This window comes from Bufo bufo, chromosome 7 (genome assembly GCF_905171765.1).
Source record: "Bufo bufo chromosome 7, aBufBuf1.1, whole genome shotgun sequence".
NCBI lineage: Eukaryota > Metazoa > Chordata > Amphibia > Anura > Bufonidae > Bufo > Bufo bufo.
Genome location: NC_053395.1, coordinates 219788135 through 219807187, shown reverse-complemented (window position 1 = coordinate 219807187; position 19053 = coordinate 219788135). Strand labels below are relative to the sequence as shown.

The 19053-nt window shown below is 47.7% G+C and overlaps 2 protein-coding genes across 4 annotated transcripts in view; one reads left to right on the top strand and one right to left on the bottom strand.

Moving 5' to 3' along the window:
- Positions 1–2252, top strand: part of LOC121008833 (rac GTPase-activating protein 1-like) — a 35791-nt gene extending 33539 nt beyond the window's left edge. Inside the window, exons 15-16 of the mRNA XM_040441532.1 lie at positions 1446–1530; positions 2168–2252. Coding sequence (XP_040297466.1) covers positions 1446–1530; positions 2168–2252 — 170 coding nt within the window. The remainder of the gene's footprint in view (positions 1–1445; positions 1531–2167) is intronic.
- Positions 815–17830, bottom strand: GMPPA (GDP-mannose pyrophosphorylase A). Of its 3 annotated transcripts, XM_040440574.1 has the most exons (15): positions 17768–17830; positions 16715–16765; positions 14016–14113; positions 12613–12716; positions 11684–11876; positions 9565–9624; positions 9216–9346; positions 9056–9073; positions 7926–8057; positions 7707–7804; positions 7504–7550; positions 5384–5476; positions 5135–5303; positions 3254–3396; positions 815–825 (listed from the first exon to the last, which is right to left on the bottom strand). In XM_040440574.1, the coding sequence occupies exons 2-14, from the start codon at positions 16752–16754 to the stop codon at positions 3296–3298; spliced, it is 1284 nt and encodes a 427-aa protein (XP_040296508.1). In that variant the 5' UTR covers positions 16755–16765; positions 17768–17830; the 3' UTR covers positions 815–825; positions 3254–3295. The 3 variants fall into 3 exon arrangements, with proteins under 3 accessions (XP_040296508.1, XP_040296507.1, XP_040296510.1); XM_040440573.1 differs by lacking the exon at positions 815–825 and having other exon boundaries at positions 3012–3396; XM_040440576.1 differs by lacking the exons at positions 815–825; positions 9056–9073 and having other exon boundaries at positions 3012–3396.
- Between the last annotated feature and the right edge of the window lie 1223 nt (positions 17831–19053).

The window sequence follows — 19053 nt, the reverse complement described above, 5'->3', positions numbered from 1 at the left end:
AGGGCTGAACTCTCCCTGGCTGCTCGGTGGTTGCAGGGTTTCTCATTTGGAGTATTATCACCTTTACAAATTGCGGTGTGTCTGACAACAGCTTGCTGACTGTTTCCACTATCAACCAACAGAGTAGTAATGGTATCTCAGGATCAGTAGAGGATAAGTAATGACTCCACCAGTAAAATAGTGAGTACAGCTCTAAAGTATAAGGCCGCATTCACACATACGTGGATTTTCATGGACTACGATCCGTGAAAACCCGTCCTGAGTGCACAGCGTCATTGGTTGCTATTACTCCGTGTGCTTCATGCCGCCGCTTTACAGTAATACACTCGTATAGATCATATGAGTGTATTACTGTACAGCGGCACAAAGCGCACGGCGTCATAGCAACCAATGACGCCATGCACTCGGCAGGACTTGTTTTCACGGACCGTGGGTAACTAATGTATGTACACAGTGACTGCAACAGCAGAATAGTGAGTGCAGCTCTGGAGTATAATACAGGATGTAACTCAGGATCAGTACAGGATAAGTAATGTATGTACATAGTGACTCCACCAGCAGAATAGTGAGTGCAGCTCTGGAGTATAATACAGGATGTAACTCAGGATCAGTACAGGATAAGTAATGTATGTACACAGTGACTGCACCAGCAGAATAGTGAGTACAGCTCTGGAGTATAATACAGGATGTAACTCAGGATCAGTACAGGATAAGTAATGTATGTACACAGTGACTCCACCAGCAGAATATTGAGTGCAGCTCTGGAGTATAATACAGGATGTAACTCAGGATCAGTACAGGATAAGTAATGTATGTACACAGTGACTCCACCAGCAGAATAGTGAGTGCAGCTCTGGAGTATAATACAGGATGTAAGATGTGACACACTGGTATTATACCCTTCAGACTGGCTCTATTTGGTTAAGATGTCTGCAGTGTCGTCAGGGTGGATGTTATAACCAGTGCTCATAGTCCTAACAGGATTCCTTTTGCGAGACAAGCAGCTGGGGGGTTGCAATCCACTTGTGACATTTACACCACTAAAGAACCAAAATATTAGGATTACCTCTGACATGGCGTCCCTGGGGCAAGATAAATGAAGCACGCAGTTCTGAATAACACAAGCCACGTCCCTGATTTCACTGTTTGATCAGTGATTTGGGTCTAAGGCTGTTTAGCATTTCAGAAGATTCTGCCCCCGTCGTGTGGACGGCTTCTCATTACCGTGCAATAAGCTGAAGAAACACGTTTGCTTGTCCAGCTTGCATGTTAATTTTTTTGATCAGAACCCATTTAGTCCATGGCTCTCTGTACCATAGTTTGTTTAAGATTTCTGCATTGTAAAAAGGTTCTGGAGTCCAAATGTAGAAACCTGACTCTCCGTGTTGTGTGCTATGCCAGTAATTGTTCAGGATAACCTCATGACGTGTCCATTCTCTGTCCAGAGCGTCTGTTTCGTCCACTGACCTCTCCGGAGATTACCACCACACCCACCCTTTCCCTGAAACACAGAGGGGAGTCTCCTCACTTGTAAGTATCGCTGGTGGTTCTGGGTTAGTGAGGGGCAGAGGTAGGAGTGTAGGATGAGCAGAGACCCTGATGGATTAGAGCAGAGGAACAGCCTGCTGGAGTGTATCGTATCCTGCATTCCCCACCGGGGCCCATGGACTATGATGGGGCCCCACCTGCTGGAGTGTGTCTTATCCTACCGGGGTCCCGATGGAGATCCAGCTGGACAAAAAGCGCTGCAAGCGCCGGTACTGTCCGGCAGAATCCTGGCACTAATGCCAGAAACAGGACGGGTCCCATTAGAGTCAATGGGGTGTGGTGTTGCTTGGCCCCTTCCAGCTGTGCCAGATACGATGCACTCTGGCAGCCTGTTCCTCTGCTGGCAGCTTTTAATGCTAGTGTGAAACTGGCCTTATAACGGTCTGGTCCAAGCCTACACTGTCTACTAAACCTGCCCCATTGTCTGCACTCGCATCCTTCTAGGGCAGGGATGGCCAACCTGCGGCTCTCTTCAGCTGTTGCAAAACTACAACTCCCAGCATGCCCAGACTGCCTACAGCAGGGCATGGTGGGAGTTGTAGTTTTACAACAGCTTGGAGAGCTGCAGGTTGGCCATGCCTGTTCTAGGGCTTCTCATCATTCCTTCTCACTATCACAGAACAGAGTCTACAAGCAAGAGCGAGCTGCCAAAGAAGACGGGAAGGTTTTTCACTTCTCCTGAAGTGAAAAACCCCTACGCCTGAAGGGGTTAACGCTGCACCTTCCGTCGTCGCGTAATCATTGTGCACCCGCGGACCGGCACGTATCACACTTTATTTACCTGTTCACCGTCACTTGTGCGTTTTGTATGTCTATGGACGACACTGTATAGGAGAAGTGCTGACAGCCTCCTGAGTGTTACCTCCCTGGAGAATAATATAAAATGTATATCATATTTATAGGAAATAAATTATGGAAGCAACAAGTTTTGGGGTTTATTTTTCCTTTTGCTGCACTCATTGTTCTGGGCCTCGCTCGTTACCAACAGAACGTAGACTTAGTCTTCTAAAGCTGCTTCATTTTAGATGAATTGGACAGTGGGTTTGAAGGTGGATGTGTAAGTCTGACGTGAGGAAAGGACCCTCATTTGCTCCACAGAGGACTTTGCAGGGACGTTACCGATGGCCTATATTCAGTGCCTGATTGGCAGGGGTCCAGACCCCACACCACTGAACATGGCCGCTGTAGTATACAGTGCTCATGTCAGGAGTTAGACGCCTAGTAATCAGATATTGATGAGAATAGGTCATCAACATTTAAGTCCTGGACAACACCTCTAAGGAGTTAATAGTTTTTTTTGTTTTGTTTTTTCTATTCCTGCCAGGCTTGGCCATGAACTTTGCATTTGCACAGTTTTCCCTTTCTATGGACTAGTATATATCCTCTACCTGCATTCATGACTCTTCCAGTCACAAAGCAGCAGATGATGGGAAGGTTTTAAAAAAAAAAAAATATATAATTTCTCCAAATCTAACTTTTAATAAACTCTTATGAACAGAGGCCAGAGGACGAGGATTTGGCCTGCAGACGCTCTGTAGATGTGACTGAAGAGACAGTAAAAATAAGAACCCCTGGGGGCGGATGTCTACAGAGCGCTGCCTCTCATAATCAGTCTCTGCTGGAAGTAGGCCGACCTCCTTGACCTTTGTCCGCTCCAGCTCCAGAAGTCACTTGGACAGGTCCCTGCTGGAAGGGCTGCCCGTACAGAGTCCGTGCCCCGAGCACTGCGCTCTTCTATGTCCCCAAACTACAGAATAATCTGATTCTTGAAGCTGCGACTCAACTCCTTGTGCGGGAGGACGATGGAGTTAAGGATCACGACCTCGGCAGGGATGGAAACTTTACATCCTGGAAGAGACAACAGAATGTTTACTACAGCCCAATGGATGCAATTACTAGAATGGTTTCCGTAAGGCCCGAGTTCGGTCAGGGATTGTGGGCCAAAACCAGGTGCAGCTCTTTCCCTTATACCTGATGCCTGTGTAGCCTCGGCTCCTGTGTGCATCAGGCCTAAGGCTACATGCACACGACCATGTGTTTTGCGGTCCGCAAATAAATAAAAAAACGGATGCCATCTGTTTTACATTTTTTGGGGTGGATCCATTGTGACAATGCCTAAAACGGACAAGAATAGGACATGTTCTAGTTTTTTTGCGGCACTACGGAACAGACATACCGATAGCACACTGTGTGCTGTCCGCATTTTTTGCGGACCCATTGAAATGAATGGGTCTGCATCCTATCCGCAAAAAAACACGGAACGGACACTGAAACAAACAACGTTCGTGTGCATGTAGCCTAAGGCTGCAATCTGTGAAACTACAACTCCCAGCAGGCCCTGACTGCATCCAGTTTAAACTCTGCAGCTGAGATCAAAGACTCAGTGTCTCAAACTCTGGTCGTGTTTCTAAAACTTTTTAACCCCCTAATGACCACCAATATGCATTTTTATAATAATCCCTGAATAGGTGTCCTGTGCTGCACTCAAGTGCTTCAATAGCTAACGCCAGCCAAGCCCCTGATCTATGGCCAGATTTGGAGATTCCCAGCCATGTGACATGATTTTATCATGATCCATTCAATGCTGACGGCAGCGATCAAAGGCGGTTTCCTGGTTACACCGTCTGGGACTCCTGTGTGAAGTCATCCCTGTGACTCTGGAAAGACCCTAATAAGGGCTTGGTCACACGACTGTGCTCTGTCTGGGAAACACATCCCTTGTGCCCTAGACCGCGGCTCCCCTGACTGCATTGCAGTGATTTCTGATGCAGTCCGTTCCTATCTGATAGCAGCTCTATTGTACTGTGCTCACATGGATGGTGGTGTGCACAAGGTTTTCATGACCACACGCACCCAACATCAATTGGGAGAGGACATGTTGCCATAAGAATGTCTCGGCCTCTAGATAAGAACAGGTGATCTGCATGCAGCTAAAACCTCACCTTCGGGGCTCATTCATATGACCGTATCTGTTTCACAGTTCGCAAATTGCGGATCTGCAAAACGCATATACCAGCCTCTGATTACGGACAAGAATAGGACATGTTCTATCTTTTTTGCAGGGCCACAGAACGGAAGTACGGATACAGACAGCACATGGTGTACATCTTTTGCAGCCCTATTGAAATGAATAGGTCGGCATCCATTCCGCAAAGTTGTGGAACGGATGCGGACCCAAATATACAGTCGTGTGAATGAGCCCTTATACAGTGGTGGTCAATGGCTGCAATCTTTTGGGTAAAACTGAGGTATTGCCTTAAAAATCTCACGGCCATTGACCACTGCATGTGAGCAGAGCTTTAGCCACGGGCTGCATCTGGACCATCTGTTCTCACCCTAAATAGTAATATAACTGGCCTAAAGGATCTTCTATTCTAATAGGTCTCCTTTAAGGATTCCCATGTTTTGTAGGGGTTGAACTTTTGAGCCTAGTCTTTATGGATTCAAAATTGGAATGCAGCTCTGGGGGTGACTAGAGTACAGGGCCTAACACAAGCATGGCATTTGCAAATGTACATATCGTTTTAATGTAGCATTAGATTCCTGGCCTGTGCAGGTGCAGTATGTGCATACATTCATTTCTTACCCAAAATTGTGATTGAAGGAGTGAGCTTCCCTTCCCGGAACAAGGTTTCACTGTCTATTTTGGCATAAGGGTCATTAGGATTGGGGTCGCTAGGTGTCCCTTCCACGCGGGCCCATCGGCCAATGCTGCTGTCCCAGCCGACTATGGTGTTTAAGACACAGCTGTGATCCTAGAGAGCAACATGGAGACTGTGTATAAAACAGAGATTCATATCGTGTAAGGCAGTGATCTGCGGCCACGCTCACTTACCTGCAGCACGGCTCCATGTAAAATGATCGATTCCCGCACCCGGACCCCAGCTCCAATCGTCACTCCCATACCGACAGAGACATTGGGGCCCAGCTGTCAAGGACAGAAATGGATGGATATAATACCCGACACCAATGGAAACTATGCAACACAATTTTTAAATTATAAAAGGGGTTGTCTACAACTGAAAACGTCGCCGACGTCTTCCAGAAACCGCCCCACACCTGCCCATGGCTTGTGCCTAGTATTGCAGTTCTGATTCACTTGCACAAATGGGGTTGAGCTGCAATGCCGCACATTGCCTGTGGACAGGGGGGGGGGATGATGTTTTTGGAAGAAAACTGCCATGTTTTTTTAATCCTGCATGTAGTAATGCAGAATTAAAGGGTTAATCCCATTTTATAAAGTGATGACATCTCTTGGATAAGCCAACACTTGATGATCACCAGGGTCTGACCTCTCGTTCTGATCCTGAGAATGAATTGGCTGCAGCGCTGTGTTCTCTTCACTGTTTTTCCCTGCACAGCGGCGCTTGCACTCCGTTATTTCCAGAAGTCACACAGAGTTGAGAATCAGCATGCATGCGTGTCAAATAGGGGAACACAGGCCCCTATTCTAGTGATCAGAGACTTCTCTCCCATCCCGTGAATAGGGGATACGTTGTTGCAATGTGACAACCCCCTTTAAAGGCTATGTGCACTTTTGCAACTGATTGTATTTTTCCACTGCCTCTAAAAAAAAATTAAGGTTCATGCACACGACCCTTGCAGTCTACAAAGTGTGGATCCACAAAACACGGATACTGGCCCTGTGCACTCCCCAGCCATCCCCTAATAGAACAGTCCTATCCTTGTCTGTAAGGCCTCTTTAACACGAATAATATGGATTGGCTCCAAATGCGTTCAGTGAAACTCGCAACATTTTGCAAGCATTGTCTGCAATTGCGTTCAGTTTTTTCCATGCGAGTGCAATGCATTTTGATGCATTTTTCACGCGCATGATAAAAAAAAAACCTGAAGGTACACAAACAACATCTCTTAGCAACCATCAGTGGAAAATGTGTTGCTTCTGGATGCGATGTGTTTATCACTGAAGCCCCATTCACTTCTATAGGGCCAGGGCTGCGTGAAAAACGCAGATTATAGAACATGCTGCGATTCTCATGCAACGCAGAACTGATGCGTGAAAAAAAAAAGAAAAAACTCGCTCGTGTCCCACCACTGAACTTGTGCTGTATATTTACATGACCACTGCAGCCCATCACTGGCTTCAGTGGTTGTGTGTGCATGAATCGCACGTGACTGCCGATTCCAGTGATTAGCAGCAGCAGCCTATAGAGAATAAAGTTCCACTTACACGAGACGAGTGAGCAGGCAATTATCGGGAATTAACTGTTTGTTCCAGATAACTGCCTGCTCGTCGGAGGAGGTGGCAGCAAACTGCTGCCCAACATTTACACACGATGATCGGTGGCACACGGGTCGGTTATCATCTGGTGTTTATGGGCCTTTACTCTCTGACCTAGCCGGCGGTAAGGAGCATTTCTGATTATCAGAGGCACTTTGAAGATGTTCCCACGAGATAAGAAATCTCACTGAAAATGATGGTGTTCACAGCTCAGCGCTGGGGTCCTGGATTCGAACATCTGTCTACATGGAGATTGTATGTTCTGCCCATGTTTGCGTGGGTTTCCTTTCACACTCCAAAAATATACAAAATCAGTAAATTGGCTTCCTACGAATTGCACTGGGGTCGAGTGCCTATATGGCTGCCCCAGCCACACAACTATCCTGCGCTTTGAATGCTTTGCCATTTGTCCTCACGTATGTGAAGCGATGGATTCATTTTACGTAGAGGCGAAGGGTGTCAACTGCTGCAGAGCATCACATTAACTGCTTCATGTAGATGCCTCCAAATCATCGTGATGTCGCTGTGCAGTCTGGGGCCCATTCATATAACGACGTCCGTTACACCCAACTGTACCTGCATCTTTTATGTCAGATGCCATGTAGTACGGTACGATAAAGGAGGCACGCCACATGCAGGCAGCTCCACAGTATGGACTGTGTTCCCAAAACAAAGTGTCCCCGTCCCCCCCCCTTCATGCATGAGTTACTTACCACGGCAGTGGGATCCACATTGGCCGTGGGATGAATATACACATTTCCTAGAGGAAGAAAGAAGCGTGGAATATAGTTACACCACAGACAAGTGTACCCCTGTGATAATGTACATGGTGCCAGCCGTGGGAGCGGGCGCTGTTTTCAGCAGAAACAAGTTAAACAAATCTGTATGAATATTCAGTAATCATGTTCGCTCATACCCAGTATGATCGGCGCCCCCTCCCGGTTTTGTGCCAGTCTCTCAGGATGCGTTATGCGATACTGGTCCAGATACAGGCGGCTGGCATATATGGCCGAGCTGAGGAATGCAAGAAGTGAAATGACAGGTTTAGGGTCTGATCTGTTCCACATGTGAAGGCAGTGAGGGCATAGGGTTTATTCCAAAAGTCTGTGAATAAACCCCAGGGGCTGACACTCACCCCGCAGACTTAATCTGACTCCAGAACCCATCCGTTTTATAGACGTAGAGCTGCCCCCGCCCGGCGAGAGCCGTGAAAATATCCTGCTCCAACCGGATCACCTCCGTCCGCTGCCAGCTCGAGTTCTCCTCACTGCAACAGAAAAGAATCCAACAAGTTTTCTTCTGTAAATTAAAAAAAATTCTAGATTTTATTTTCCGCATTCAGGAGTTTGCTGCGTTCTGGCTGCATCTGACGTTTCACTGCTGCCACCTGCTGGCACAGGGTGTGTACAGAGCACGTCCCATTGTGCCCTCTAGGACCACACAGTAGGTACGATGACTAGTACCCTACTATCCTTAGAATTGCAGTACCCTGTCCACAACTAGCACACACTAAGGTGCACTCACCTGGCCATGTCCAAATTTCCTATTCATTCGGAAGGTAGGAAACCACGCGTGCATGACCATTGTCTCCTATGAGCTGGGGTTTGAAACTACTTCCTGTAGCTGGGATCAGTGGGGGTTTTACCAGTAAGACCCCCATCTAAATAATAATTCTGTGGTGGGAAAATCCCAATAAACTCCAGTACAAGAAGCAATGGATCCGATGCATCTCATCCTCCTGTGATGCAGCATTACTAGCAGGATGCTATGACATCTATAGACCCGTCATGGTCACCCGACTAGTAGGCACCAAGCTTTCCCAGATTAAATTAAAAGGAGTTGTTGAAAAACATGGCTGCTTTCCCTCCCCCCCCCACTAGAAACAGCGCCACCGCTGTCCTTGGTTAGGTCTGGTATTGCACCTCAGCTACATGGAAGTGAATGAGACCGAGCAGCAATACCAGGCACGGCCATGGACAACTGTGATGCTGCTTCTGGAAGAAAGCAGCCATGTTTTTTCTGATCTTGGACAACCCCTTTAAGAAATGGCCACATAGCATAGCAATGAATGGACAATAAGCCATTTCTAGCTGAAAACCCACCACCATTCAGCCTACCGGCCGGGAAAGGAAGACAAGAAGTGGTTGTGATGACTGGACAGATGCGGTGCTTGTGTGCTTTGAAGCCAAACAGTGCATAGCAATCTATACTGCCACGCTCACTCCGGTGCTCATGCCATGTGCCGGTGCCACACACAGCACTCACCTGATGCAGGAGGAACAACTGGCCGCACATGCAGGAGGAGCAGGGGGCAGAGGAGGAAAAAAGAAGAAGAATGAATGTACATGAGGAAGTGATAAGTGAAATAGGAAGAGACGCAAGGGGGTGTCCGTGCGCTGATGGACAGACGGAGGGGGCGACTCACAGCTGTACGTCCTGCTGGTTTCTTTTGAAGACCTCGGCAATGTGCTTGAATACGGATGGCGAGAAGAGATAGATCCCACAGTTGATGATGTCGCTGACAAATGTACCGGGCTTCTCCACGTAATGCAGCACCTGCCGAGCACAAGCACAACGTCATCAACGGTCTCCAACCATAGAGTGCAATGATCAGAATCGGTCAGCCGGCTGTCACCACTAGGGGGAGCTTCCCGCATACAGATTTATTGAAGAGGTCAAAGGGGAGCTGTATGAATCTGTATGCAGTGAGCTCCCCCCCTTGTGGCATCCACCGCCATCCTTCACTATCCTGGTAGTACAGCACCACCCATTACCTCTTGGGTATCCGCCTTCGCCACAATGCAGCCGTAGTTCAGAGACTGTGTCCTATTGGCCTAAAAGACAGGACGTTGCTTAACATAATTATGTACATAAGTACTGTTCAGTCCTCATTATTTTCAGGTTCTTTGCTTGCTGTCTGTGAATGGAAACATTCTTGCTTACATTCTTCTCTATCAGAATTCTCTCTGGTAATAAATCATGTACATGATGAGGATGGGTTTACGGCCTCTAGATTGAAACAAAAACATTTCCACTCACTAAAGCAAGCAGAGATTTTAAACTCTGGTTGAAGCAAATCTTTCTAGTAACTCTGCAAATTTGGGCACTACAAGGGTATAGTCACATTTGACACAGAAACGTCCCCTTGCCCTAGGTTCACACCTGAGCGTTTTACAGCGCGTTCCTGCGCGCTGTAAAACGCTCAACAGGCGAAAACCCATGTTTCCCTATGGGTATGGTTCTCACCTGCGCGTTTTACAGCGTGTACGAATGCGCTGTAAAACGCCCTACGCCCAAAAAAGTACAGGAGCTTCTTTGGGGCGTATTGTCGCGCGTTCGCGCCCATAGACTTCAACGGGAACGCTCCGCAGGAAGTGTCTTATTGGACACCTCTGTACACATGGCTGTTTTTCATTGGACGCCTCTGTGGTCAATCGAAAGGACGCGCGTTTCCCATTTCCAAAAACGCGCTGTAATACGCCCCGAAAACGTCTATCAAAAACGCTCAAGTGTGAACCAGGCCTTGACGGGGCAGAAAGCCATGTGCTTGCTGCATAAACAACCCCAATTCTACGGAAGGGATTTTCAGACGTAGAAACTGCTGCGTGTGAATTCCGCCTGGGTAGGACCTCCCATTAACACGCTGCGGATTACAAGATAAATACCCAAACTGGGGACACATAGAGGCCACCAATGTGGTTGTGTTGTGGCCAAAAACTGCGCCGACTTATGGTTTTGCAATGAATTAGAGCAGTTTTAGTAAAAGGCATATGGGTTAAAACTGCTTTCTGGGCCCTAAATATTCACATGTTAATTAAAACTTAATTAATGTCCACAGGCCATATTTATCATTAGGATACTCCACATCTGTGGCGTGAAAAAGTCGCTGACTGCGCGTTGGTGACTTTTTCAATGGCGTTTGCGCTAAAAACCGGCCGGTCTCGCCACTTTTCCACCAAAAAAAAGGGCGTGTCCCCACCACATTTATCATCATCTACTCCAGTTTTCTAGCATAGAGGAACACTGAAACCCGCACCAGCCAGAGGTTGGCGTAGATTACAGTTGAGGCGGACGACTGACAGATGCTGTGCCCAATTTATGGCGAGACATATGCTGCCAGGCTATAATAATTCTCCCCCCCCCCATGTGTTAATTAGTCAGTCCGCGGAGGGTAATTAAGGGTCAATAAAGCCCACGGCTCCAGACATTAATATTGAGATCTGTCAACAGCAGCTTGTTAATGATTTCCATGGATTAGCAGTGACCTGAAAAATAAATGAAAATGGCGACAGGGTCATAAAGCTAAACATGGAAGGTGCTGGATACTGTGCCCACACCACTCTAAGGCCTCCTGCACATGAACGTGTGCACCCCGTGGTCGTGCTGCGGGCCGCAATGCACGAACACCGTCCGTAGTGCAGCCGCAGCGGATAGCGGACCCATTCACTTTAATCCGGTCATTCCGCAAAAAGATAGGACATGTTCTATCTTTTTGCGGAACGGAAGTACGGGACGAAACCCCACAGAAGCACTCCGTAGTGCTTCCGTAGGGTTCCGTTCTGCACCATTCCGCATCTCCGGATTTGCGGACCCATTCCGTGATGCGAAATGCACACTGAACGGTGCCCATTTATTGCGGATCCGCAAAACGGCCACGGAGCGCACACCTTCGTGCGCAATAGGCCTGGGAAATTTATCAAAACTGGTGCAAAGGAAAACTGGTTCCAAAAAAATGAAAGGTGGAATCTGATTGGTTGCTATGGGCAACTAAACCAGTTTTCCTTGACACTAGTTTTGATAAATCTCCCCGTACACCCTATCCTCACAGTCATGGTGGTAGAGATGAACTATCTGCGCCTCACATTATTCCGCCCCCCCCTTTGAGCGGCGTACCGTGGTTCCCAGCATGATGTATTGGTGCGTCTCTTCATGTTGCTTCTGAAACTCCAACATCTGGAGAAGGGGGAACTCGCAGCAAACATCTGCATTCATCACAAAGAACGCCTGTGGCCCCCCGGAGAGGATCTGGTCCCGGAAGTGATAGATCCCTCCTCCGGTGCCCAGGGCTGAAAACTCCTGCAGATACCTGCCAAGAGAACGGGAGTAGGAGGCCTTTATTAGTGCACAATCTGCTGGGGGGGGGAAACACTACACCCCTTTGAACACTAATTCACACCACACAATTGTCGGGCAAATGTTACTACGAAGGCTCATTCCCGATAATCTGCTGCTGATCACCCGATGAACACGCAAAACGCTCGGACAGCGGTTGAAAATCATTTAATGCGCTGAAAGATCGTTACTGGGCAGCAGATCATGCAGTGTGAACAGTGCACTAGACATCACTTGTCCCCATACAGTGGAGGTGATCACTGCAGGTAAAGGCAGCTCTTCACCTCCACCGACGAGCAGGCAATTATCAGGAAGGAACGTACCTTCCCTAATAACTACCTGTAACTGTCACGTCATACTCCAGTCACTTCTACAGTAGGATTCTAAATGATTTGCCTTTCCCCCATTACCTGCGAGGTTGGCAGATCTCACAGCTCCTGGCGCCCCCTGCTGGATCAATGTCTGTTTCACCTCACTGATTTTTTTTTTAGACCATCTCTATTCAGATCTCTTTGCATTACGGCGATCAGTATTCGTATTTCCAAAAACTCTTTGCACCGCAAGGAACTGCATTCATACACAGTGCAAGGCATTATATTATCTGGGCTAAGCGCAAAGGCAGTGGTTTTCATCCAGTGGAAATCTGAACGCAGCTCTGGATGTGCCTGGAGTATAAAAGATGAACGATAAAGCCGTACACGACCTCTCACCTGATCGCCACTTTAAACTCTTGCTGCGCTGTGACAAGGAAGCGGCTCAGTGCCTCGTTGGGCTGGTAAAATCCTATCAGTAAGATCTCCTTCAGGTTGGGCACCTATGATACAGAAGGTTCATGAACAGTGAAGCAGGTTGGGTGTTATCAGTAAGGATTTGGTTGATGGGTCCATCGGCAGTGTATGCCTCATGCTCCGGTGTAGAGCACTGACACAGATCTGTTCCAGGCTTCTCAACCCTCATCAGTGCAAGATCTGAACAACGCCACATACAGCCAAGGTTTCCACTGATGGGCAGAGCTCCTCTAAAAGTCTTTCCAGTTAGTGAGCGGGCCAGTAATGGACCTGGGCACTGCTCCCTCTAAGCCGGTCAATACAAAACCACCTCATATTAAGATACAGCGCAGTAAAGATTATCCGTACCACAGCCAGAGCCACGGGGGCACAGCAATGCAAACTGTAATAAACAGCATCCAGATCCAGCACAGTCAGTTACTGTCTGCATCCCTGGTGGTCTAGGGCAGTAAAGGTTCAAGTGTCAGCATCCCTGGTGGTCTAGGACACTGATAATGTTATTATAATTGCCAAAATATTTGCCAGCCTAGGTCAGCAACTGGTGTCTAGGGCAGTGAAGGGGTTAATGTCAGAATCCCTGATGGTCTAGGACAGTGAAGGGGTTAATGTCAGAATCCTCTGTGGTCTAGGGCAGTGAAGGGGTTAATGTCAGAATCCCCGGTGGTCTAGGGCAGTGAAAGATTTAATGTCAGCATCCCTTGTGGTCTAAGGCAGTGAAAGGGTTAGTGTAAGTATAGGTGGTAGTTCAGAGCAGTAAAAGAGTTAATATAAAGAACCCTAGTGGTCTAGGGCAGTCAAACTGTTATTTGTAAGATCCCTGGTGGATGCAGTGGAAGGGTTAATGCTGCCTCCCTGGGCTCTCACCTCTCCATGAGGGCAGGGAGGGCGTAGCGAGGATGCAGCAGCTATAACTATAGGGCTGCACAGTTCTCCCTATGATCAGGCAGAGAGATTCAGGAGCGCTCTGGACGATCATTAAGAGCTCAGGATATCCGCGTGGGTGGGCACCCTCTCTGCTTCCGAGCTGAGCAGACACAATAAGAAGGAGCAGAGCTGATGGGCCTTCCTGATCAGCAGAAGACTGCAGCACCCTGCACAGCGCCATCTCTACCTTCGTGGCTGTATCTGATACTGCAACTCCGCTCCATTCCAGCAAAGAAGACTGACCAGCAGGACCAGACACATCCACATGAGCAGTACCAGGGGAGTGCGGCCCATTTCGGGGGGGGGAGGTTCTGAGGTTCCAACCCCCACGGATCACATAATGATGGACGGCTTTAGCAGACATCCTTCAGTAGAGTGCGGCTGGCTCATGGAGATCTTACCTTGCTGCAAGCCTCGATGTGATGCTGTAACATGGGGACGCCTGCAACAGGGAACAGGGGCTTGGGAACCTCGAAAGATAAAGGCCGGAACCTGGTACCTACCAAAAAACAGAAGAGAACTTAGAACCCCAGAGCACATCAACCGGACCAGGCCTCCTCATTACTCCTTACTAGGTCGGTGGTTCTACCCCAAGAGAGACCCTGGTCTCAAAGACGTGGAGGAGGGCAAAGGGCGACTATGCTCTGTTCTGGATGGACCGTGTACACTACGCCTAAACCCCAGCACTCCCAGCATTTCTGAGCAAACTGAGGCAGGTTCTTAAACCGTAAGGCCCCATTCACACGACAGTATTTTTGGTCCACATTTTTCGCGGATAGGATGCAGACCCATTCATTTCAATAGTTCTGTAAAAAAATGCCCGCATCCATATGTCCGTTCCGTGGCCTTGCAAAAAAGATAGAACAAGTCCTATTCTTCTCCATTTTGCGGCCCATATGCGGAACCATTCACTTCTTCAACGGGTCCGCAAAAAAAAAAAAAATGTGTGCATACCATTTCCATATGTCCGTCCCGCAAAAAAAAAATAGAACATAAAACCTATTATTGCATTACGGTCAAGGATAGGACTGTTCTATTCTACAAGATACGGAATGCACGTGGCTGGAATCAGTGTTTGCGGAGTCCTAACTCTGAATGCAACACAGTGGATACAATGTAACAAACCACATCTGTGCGAGCAGCATTACACAAGAACGCTTCCATTCACTGACAGCATTCAGTAATCTTTAAAGCAACAGCACAAAACATATTAGGAAGCTGCAGATCTACAGGTGAAACTCGAAAGAATTAGAATATCGTGCAAAGTTCATTTAATTTCAGTAATGCAACAAAGGGTACTCTCACACTAGCGGCAGGACGGATCCGACAGGTTGTTCACCCTGCCGCTCCGTCCCCATTGACTATAATGGGGACGGGGGTGAAGCTCCGGCGCAGCACGGCAGTGCGCGGCGAGAGGCCGCCGGACTAAAAAGTCGGACATGCAAAAACAGTCGGACTCATTACATGCAAAGCGCAATATTTCAAGCCTTTATTTGGTATAATTTGGATGATTATGGCTTACAGCTTATGAGACCCCAAAGTCACAATTTTGAGGTCCCCTTTGAACAGGGGGTATGGATTAATTAGCGGACTAGAGGGTGACACTTTGAGCCGAGAATATTGAAACTTTTCACAAAATTCTAACTTTAAAGGGGTTCTGCACTTTCATTTAACTGATGATCTATCCTCTGGATAGATCATCAGCTTCTGATAGGCGGGGGTCCGGCACCCGGGACCCCCGCCGATCAGCTGTTTGAGAAGGCAGCGGCGCAGCCTTCTCACTGTTAACCGCCGGCCCAGTGACGTCACGACTAGTATCAACTAGGGTGGGCGGAGCTAAGCTCCATTTAAGTGAACAGAGCTTGGCCCCGCCCACGTTAACTTGTGCACGATATTCTAGTTTTTCGAGTTTCACCTGTATTTAAATAGACGATGATTAAATGGCCTCAGCTGAAGTGGCTGCACATGCGCATCGCCCCGGGTCCCTGCAGTCTGACCTCTGACCCAAGGACATTAGTGGGAAAGCCCTTTAAGCACTGTTTGTTTATGTAAAAAAAAAAAAAAGGGCCTACTTTGCTACTCCCGTTTGGTTTACACAGCTCTTAGGCAGACCTATGTGTCTCCATGGTTACAGACTACAAACAAGCCCTGTGTAGTCTGATGCTGCAGCGGTGTGCTACTTTTCTGTAACCATGGAGACACATAGGTCTGACCATTTCAAAAGTTGCTCCATTTTATTTGTTTTTTCAATGCATTGGGAGAACTGGTTGCCAAAGTATACACACCCTTTCTATGAATGAACATTACAATGGAGGCTACTTTCACACCAGCGTTTTCAATGACGGATCTCAATAGCGGATGAAAAAGCTTCAGTTTTGTCCCCATTCATTGTCAATGGGGACAAAACTGAACGAAACGGAGTGCGGCAGAATGCATCCCGTTCCGTTTGGTTGTGCTCTCATCGCGGACAGAATAATGCTGCAAGCAGCGTTTTTCTGTCCGCGATGTGGTGCGGAGCAAGACGGATCCGTCCTGACACACAATGTAAGTCAATGGGGGACGGATCCGTTTCCTCTGACACAATAGAAAACTTTTAATGGCGTTCATCACGGATCCGTCTTGGCTATATAAGACACAACACAACCGGATCCGTTCAGGACGGATGCGTGCGGTTGTATTATTGTAACAGAAGCGTTTTTGCAGATCCATGACGGATACGGAAAAAAAAACCGCTAATGTGAAAGAAGCCTAATGGTGTTTTCTGGGAGTTTAACACTGATGCTTTATCCTCCAGACGGTGGCGATCTGACTTCCGGAAACCCCGGCGATCAGATGTTTGAAGAGGCCGCAGCGCTCCAGTGTACACTGAGGCCTCCTCTTATACGCATATAGCGCCATACATTGTATAGTGGTTGTGCTTGGTATTGCAGCCTGGTACCATTCACTTGAACCTGACTGAGCTGCACCTATGACATGTGACTAATGAATGTGATGTCTCCGGCCTATTGGGGGGGGTGCTGGATGTCGGCCTCCCACCGATCGGATATCGAAGACAGGCCATCAATACTCCCACACACTCCCTTTAATTTGTCGCGCTCACCCTTCTGTGGGCCCCCGATTAGGATCACGGCTTTCAGCATGTTTACAGCGTCTGAAAGAAATACAAAAACATGAAGACAGGAGGACGGACACATCCTGGAAGATGGCGCTGTGACACTACAACTCCCAACATGCTCTGAAAGTCCAGCAGCAGTAGTGAAACATTGTATTGTATCCCACTCTTAGGTCAGGGGAGGGCTTGGGCTATAGGACACAGAAACAGCAAATTACCTGGGCATTAAGGGGGTCTTCCAACTTTACATCCATAATCCTGGTATAATGAAGAGCGCTGCAACTTTCAACGCCCCTTTGTGTTTCAATTCCTCATAGACCTCTGCTTGCAGTCAGTAAATGGGGCATTTTTGTTTACAATAGAAAATCTACCGTGACTTAATACTTCTCACAGCTGAGGGTTTGCTACTACTGCAGCCAGTCTATACAATCCTCTGGCTTCACACGGATACAAACTGTTAGGACAGGGGCTGATTCTGGCTGCCGATGTGGGTGTATCAATAGAGGGTGCAGGGGCTGCACCCAGCCCGGGGCCCTTCTGCCTGCCTTGCTATAAATGATGAGTGGTAGTTTGGGGGCTGTTATTGCTTTTGCAGGATCTTAGGTTTCTACTGCATAGATGGGAGCAATAGTCTTTTCATTCACTGACAGCAAGCAGAAATTCTGCAAATTTCCAATAAACGAATCACAAAATCTATTATAAAGTTGCAGAACTTTCACTACAAAACCTAAAAATCCGGTTTAAAGGGGCTGTCCTCCATCAGCTCTGCAAATTCCAGGGCAACCTAAAACTGCTGGGAGTAGTAGTCCCTCAGCAGCTGCAAAGCCACAGAGCACTTCACACTTGCAAGTCCCAGAAGGGCGCAGAAGCTGTGGGGCTACAAGCAATGGCCATGATAGGGCATGCTGGCGCTTGTAGTCCCCCTGCTCTGCTGCCACCTTTACAACACAAGCCTGACACGCGCAGACCCCGCTTCTGTCGTCGCCATCCCCCTGAATAACCTTTACAATAAGATAATAAGGATGGATACGGCTCCATTACCTGCTCTCCTCTCTGCACTTCCGCGTCAGTGGCCTCTATCTATGGCACGTCAGCCGTGCGGAGGATGCCGGGATATGTAGTTTGTCCGATTAGCGGCTCTATGATTGGACGGCGGGAGGCACGTGATGTTACGCGTTGGTTGAACATGACGTCACTAGCTTGCCAAGTTACCGTGGTGACCACCACCACGGTAACTTGGCAAGCTAGTGACGTCATGTTCAACTCAATGCGGAGTGACAGGTATCGATCACGTGACCCGTGGCCATGATGTCATGTCACAGTAACATTATAACTATATAATATTTATATTAACTGATGATTATAAAATTAACCCCTTTAGTGACTGCCCTGTTTTGTAACTAGCAATTTATTTTTAAAATTTATTATTATTGTTTTTTCATCTTCACATTTCAAGAGCTGTAATTTTTCTTTTTTTACTCCTTCATTGTGGCCGTGCGGAGGCTTGTTTTTTATGGCGCCTTTTTGGGGCAGACTTATCTCATTGATTAATTCCTTCTGTCGGGGGGGGGGGGGGGGGGGGACAGCCCGCCTGCCATTACGTGCTGTACACTTTGTGGCATAAACATAGTCGCCAGCTGTCCTGAATTTGGCGGGACCGTCCCTGATTTTTAGAGACAGTTCTGGCAAATTTGTGCTGTCCCGGGCTAAAAATGGACGGACTAACAGAAGCCCCGCCTATAACCCCGATTGTTCCCAGGGTAAGTACGCATAAATGACACAATCCGTTTAAATTGTAGGTCGGTACAATTACAGCGATACCAATTATATATTAAAGTTTTAATACTTTTCCACAATAAAAACCTTTTTGTATCGACGCGTTCCAAGATGAGGAACTTTTTTCATTTTCTTTTTTTTTAGTGTGACGGCTTCATGTTTTAGACAATTAGCAGTTCTCATTGATGGCATTTTTAGGGACATAAGACTTTTAAATAGCTTTTTATTCCTTTTTTCTGTGGTGTACAAGCATAAGATAGCGCGGCTCTGGTATGGTGTTTTTGTTTTTTTGTTAGTTTTTTACGTTATTCCCTGTGCGGGATAAATTATGTAATAATTGTATATTTCAGGTGGTTATGTGGGGTGATCCTACAGGGAAACTTCCCAGTGGCCGGATGCCTTGGGGGGGCCGCCAGCCAGTGAAGTACTGGTCTAAGTAATGCCGGGGGCGGGAAGCACTTCTGTGCCGGCGGCTGCAGGTGCCCTCCTGACTAGTATTTTGTGCCGCAGTATAATGTTGCTGGCCCCACCTACTTGTGTTGCTCCGCCTT

Bases quoted from the DNA above. Each gene is read 5' to 3' on its own strand.
- GMPPA (XM_040440574.1), bottom strand. From the start codon at position 16,754: ATGCTGAAAGCCGTGATCCTAATCGGGGGCCCACAGAAGG. The intron at 12,717-14,015 runs GTAAGATCTCCA...TCTGTATCATAG, and splicing joins ACATCGAGGCTTGCAGCAAG to GTGCCCAACCTGAAGGAGAT. The intron at 5,304-5,383 runs GTAAGTGAGCGT...GTTGCTCTCTAG, and splicing joins TACATGGAGCCGTGCTGCAG to GATCACAGCTGTGTCTTAAA.